Source organism: Triticum dicoccoides, chromosome 7A (assembly GCF_002162155.2).
Source record: "Triticum dicoccoides isolate Atlit2015 ecotype Zavitan chromosome 7A, WEW_v2.0, whole genome shotgun sequence".
NCBI lineage: Eukaryota > Viridiplantae > Streptophyta > Magnoliopsida > Poales > Poaceae > Triticum > Triticum dicoccoides.
Window position 1 is genome coordinate 140,020,975 of NC_041392.1, and position 5,236 is coordinate 140,026,210.

General features: G+C 41.9%; 1 protein-coding gene across 1 annotated transcript; it reads right to left on the minus strand.

Annotated features, from left to right (window-relative positions):
* Positions 1–275: 275 nt before the first annotated feature.
* On the minus strand, positions 276–1,376 carry LOC119332149 (26.2 kDa heat shock protein, mitochondrial-like). The gene is made up of 2 exons (XM_037605315.1): positions 1,052–1,376; positions 276–936 (listed from the first exon to the last, which is right to left on the minus strand). The coding sequence occupies exons 1-2, from the start codon at positions 1,263–1,265 to the stop codon at positions 500–502; spliced, it is 651 nt and encodes a 216-aa protein (XP_037461212.1). The 5' UTR covers positions 1,266–1,376; the 3' UTR covers positions 276–499.
* Positions 1,377–5,236: the final 3,860 nt, after the last annotated feature.

Below are 5,236 nucleotides of genomic sequence, written 5' to 3' on the forward strand. Positions count from 1 at the left end.
TACTCTTCTGACAAAGTAAAACAGAGGATAAATACCACGGAACAGCAAGTAAAAATCATCAACCCGTAACTGCCCGTTCACCAACTCCATGACGTCAAACTCGAGGAGATCAGTCAAAGTTTCAGAGAGTAGGCATGAATGCCCAGCTTTTTCAGAAAGCTTAAAGCAATACAGATCAAGAACGAGAAAAGATAGACAGGCGAGATCAAACTTGATACAATCAACACCGTTCATGATCAATTTCACCACTAATTTAGTCCAGCACGCCAAACTTAAGGAGATCAACAGAATTTCATGACCAATTTCACCACCAAATCAGTTCATCATATGCCAAACTTGAGGAAACTATCAGAGTTCGCGGCCAACTTCACCTACTCGATGCAAGACGATCAACGAAGCAAAACAAGGAAGAAAGACACCAAACATGACCACATAAACAGGGCATCTCTCACACTCTCGCGCCGGCCATCCTCCATGAGCACTACCACATCCACAAGGACTACTCGACCTTGACGTGGAAGACGTCCTTGCGCTCCTCCTCCTTGACCTTGAGCAGGGTGACCCAGAGCACGCCGTTCTTCATCTCGGCCCTGATCTTGTCCATCTTGTACGCGTGAGCAGAGGACACCTCGATGCGGCGGTTGTACTTCGGCACCGCGGAGTCGTCGTCGTCGCCGTCCCAGGGCTGCTTCTCGCCCTCGCCCTTGATCATCAGGATGTTCTTGTCGGCGCGCACCTCCACGTGCTCCTTGGTCAGCCCCGGCATCGGCACCTTGAGGTACACCGCGTCGTCGTCCTCCTTGGCCACCCAGCGTCCGAGCCGCGACGCCCCAGCCCCAGCAGCAGTGGAGGAGAGGCCGGTCTGAGATGCGACGTCCTCCATGAGAGACAGCAGACGGGCCATGCTGGTCGGCGCGCCGAGCGGGTCGAGCACGTCTGCAGCATCAACACCAAGGACGGCAAAAGCAGATGAGAACGCTGCGATGTTGATACTTCAGAGCGAAGGCAAGGAAACGGCGCACCAGTCCACAGGTGGGGAAGGGAAGCATACCCTGCGAGAAGAAGCTGGGGATGACGAGGTCGCGGCCGCTGTAGTCGTCGTCGTCGTCGTCGTAGCGGCTGACCTCCTTGGCCTGGGTGTTGTACGGGCGGCGGGCGGCGGTGACGGCGGGGGAGTGGACCGAGCGGAAGGCCACGGGAGCACCGGACTTGAGGAGGCTGGCCGGCGCGATTTCCTTGCCCTTGCAATCGACGGCGGAAGCCATGGTCTCTTTCTCCTCTTTCTCTCTCTTCTCTCTCTCGCTCTGTGGTGGGTGATGATTTTGGATTCTTGTGGCTGAGCGAGACGGGGGTGGGAAATGGAGGGAGACGGGGGTTTTGTGAAGGAGGAGCGGGAAGGCTTTCTTGGGGGAGGGGATGGTGAGGAGGGTTTAGAAGCTTCTGGGGAGATCGGATGAGGCCTCGAGCCTTCCAGAACGATCGGGAGACCACAGCTTTAGGATTCGTGCTGCTTGATGTACCACGATCGGGGGCCATGGATGAACGTAATCATTGATTGATCTGCTGTGGTGCGCAAGGCAAGAGAGAAGTTGCTCTATGTCGAGTGATTTGCTTTCTCAGTCTGCTTCGCGCTTGGCAATAAAGCAATCAGCACCAAACTAAATTCTCTACAATTCTTGTATTACTCAATCGGGGATTACAATCACGGTTCATCCTCTGAGCCAAATCCAATGCATACCATAGTTCCGCCTTCAGACCTATCAAAACTGGCACTGCGTGACTAGAAGAATTCTGAATCAACACCATTTTCTTGAGAACGAAAAAATGGCAAATGTACATGCTCTGGCGTCAAGACATACATGGTGTTATTAAACTCAACCGTTTCCACCTCTAAACAGATTTTGTGCTACACACTTGGCTAGAAGAAGAAAAAACATACGCATGTGTAGTTCACAAAAAAAACATGAGCATGCAAATTGTACTTAAACTTTTTCTAAAAACCAAGAGAATAGGTTGTACAATTTCCTAACATTTTACAACAGTAGATATAAAACATAGTTGACACATGTGACTTTTTTAATAATTATAGTTGAACCATATAAAATGGACAAATCATATATTCTGTCCTTATCGTATTTTATGCTTCTAAAATATTAGATAATTGCATCAAATATGGAAGGGCGCAGCAACGCGTGCTATCATGATCTCATGTATTATTATTACTATAAAGATTGGACGCATCACGTCGTGTGGTTGGTGTTGTTAGGATTTCATAAAAGAATTGTTTGGTTTAGTGTCTCGTGGGATAATCAATTATTTTCTTTTTTAATAATATACTATATTTTGTTGGCCTTGTTATGGAGGTATAATTATGTGTTATTTGCAAATTAACCCATACGTATGCAAGGAAGTTTCTTGCAGCGGTGACCCCGTTTATTATATTGGTGCTATATTGTTGCATATTGGTATTTATGTTTTGTCTGGTGATAAGAGAGTGTGAGGCTGATGTATTTTATAAGCTAGTTGTCGCAGATTGATTTAAAAAATCATTGACCAGTCAAAACCATGAACAAAATTCAACATTGAACACCTCACTTGAATGAGAGAGCTCCTTAAAAAATTGTTAACCAGTTTAAAAATTGGGAACTCAATCCAAAATCATATTGGTGCTACAATGTTGCGTGTTGGCATTTATTTTTGTCAGATGATGAGAGCGTGCGCGAGACTGGTACATTTTTATAAGTTGGTTGTTGCCCATTGATTTGAGAAATCATTGACTAGTCAAAATTATGAACCAAATTATAGCAGTTAACCTTCATTTGGGTAAAGTTCATTTGTGTCATCTTATATTCTTATATGAGAGATTTGCACCTCCATGTTCTAGGTATCCAGGTGGACAATTCTGTTTATTTCATTTTTTTTATTCTTTTAGTCGTCATATATGCACATGTGAAGAACATTTTTATGAATTTTATATATGGATTTTTCGTGGTCAACTTCTCTCACCATAATGATGCCATCTATTTGCATTGCAACTCTATTCTAGTAGCTATAGATGTTGGCAATTCAAGTCTAACTATGGAGACTACTTTTGTATGTCAATTTTTTTAGTTTAATCCAGGCATAGTTAACCACAAACATCTATGATGACAATGGCGGCACATCCCCATTTTATCATAGGGTAATTATCTGATGTATTTATCCATGGTGCTTATTTGTCTTAGGTGCAAAATATCCGCAAGGACTTCTAATGTATTTATCCATGGCGCTTATTTTTGTTTGATGTTGTCTAGTTGTACATGGGATTTCCATCCATATTTGTTACTATACTACATGGTTTTAGACAACAACTATAAACATGGCACACACATTTAGAAGGTGTTAATTTTCTATGCAGGAATGTTATACGGAAAGCATATTATACAATTGCCTTGAGTAATTTAGCAATTAACTTATGATGTATTTATGAAAAAAGGTTGTGCAGTATTAAAGGGGACCATATAATTCTCAGAATATATTGTGCTAGATTGCTAGAAAATTCAGGTTTCTTATTTCTTCTCGTGTCACATTGTGTCTTGAAAGCTTCTCTGCCTAAAGGACTTCAAGTTGAAGTTTGTGGTATAGCTGTTCAGGCGACCTTCCTAGCCAAGGTAGAGAAGTTTTCCATGGGATATGTTTTCTGGAAATGCACAAGCTATGTGCAAAATATAATTCTTTTCTTCCTCCTTTTGTTTTCTAAAATTTTAAGCTACAAAAGTCTATGTTTCCATTCAAATTTAGCAAGTTTCTCGAAGGACATATAGGACAAAGATAGTAGATCATCAACAAACCCCCTTTTTTATGGCTGCTAATAGTCGTTCCTTCTTTGCACTTTTCTCTTCAGTTCCTTCTTTGTTTTGTTTCTAATAAACACAATTCATATTTTTTTTGCTTCCACATGTTGTGTACAATAAACACAAATATATCATTAAAATGCTGATCCGCAGGGTCAACAAAAGATCACTAAGGTATACAACCTCTCAGCTGCTCAATCATCTGAAACAAATAAATAGAAATGGGTGACAAAATTAGCAAATCCCACATGAAATTTTATATAGGTGCAGATCCTAAATTAAGCCACTCGTCATAAATGCTAAAGCTTTCTGCATGTTCAGCTTGAGCATAGGTAAGTAAACGAACTTAGCTTTCCGTGGCCCGGTGGGCTAGGCCTAAACACACAACAAAATTTGACCTCAGTCCGTGAATTCTACAATGAATTATTTTCAACTCAACATAATCCTCTCCTGCATATGCAAGCTCTGTACACCAAATTTAACTGTTTCCTATTTGAAATGATTATTTCTTTTGTTTGTTCTAATATTTGCCATGTTGTGATGGGAAAAGGCATATAGAACAAAACTAACAAGTAACAACTTTTACATCAAGTTTTATACATGTCTAGATCATAAATTAGGCCACTCTTCTAATCAATACTAATATTTTCCTTTGAACTACTTGCATTACTGAAACACTCACTATCAATTGATTTCCCCATATGCATTGCTACAATGAATCCTGACAACATTGTTTCCAAAGATGTGTTCATGGGTGATGCGTAGCTTCGCACAAGACTGTGTGCAATGTGGCACTATCCATTCATTGTTCAGCCTCGCCCTCTGATAGCTAGGCAACCTACGAAGTTTCTTACGTGGGTGGGCTAAGCATTTGAGTGGGATATATAAGGTCGAAAAGGAAACACTCCTTTTACTTATTCAATCCCTAGACCTAAAAGCTGAATCCTCCATCGTAGATACCAGTGAACTGGAAACCAAAGTGGAGGCGGAAATGAGATTGAAAGAACTGCGTTGAGAGGAGGAATTGAAATGGGTACTGTGAGCTAAAGTACGTAGAATTGTCCAAGGAGATGATAACACCCAATTCTTCCATATGATTGCGAATGGCAAGCACCGAAAGAAGAGAATATTCCTGCTCGAGCAGGATGAAGGAACGATTATAGGACAGGAAAACTTAAAACTATACATCACCAACTACTATAAGCACCTGTTTGGGCCTCTGGAGGATAATTCTGTATCCTTGGATGAGTCAAGGGTTGAGGATGTCCCTCAACTTGCCGCGGTTGAAAATGATATTTTGACCACTCCATTTTCGGAGAAAGAGGTGTTTGAAGCGATTGCACAAATGAAGAATAATAAAGCTCCAGTGCTGGATGGTTTTCCGACATAGTTTTATAAAAAAG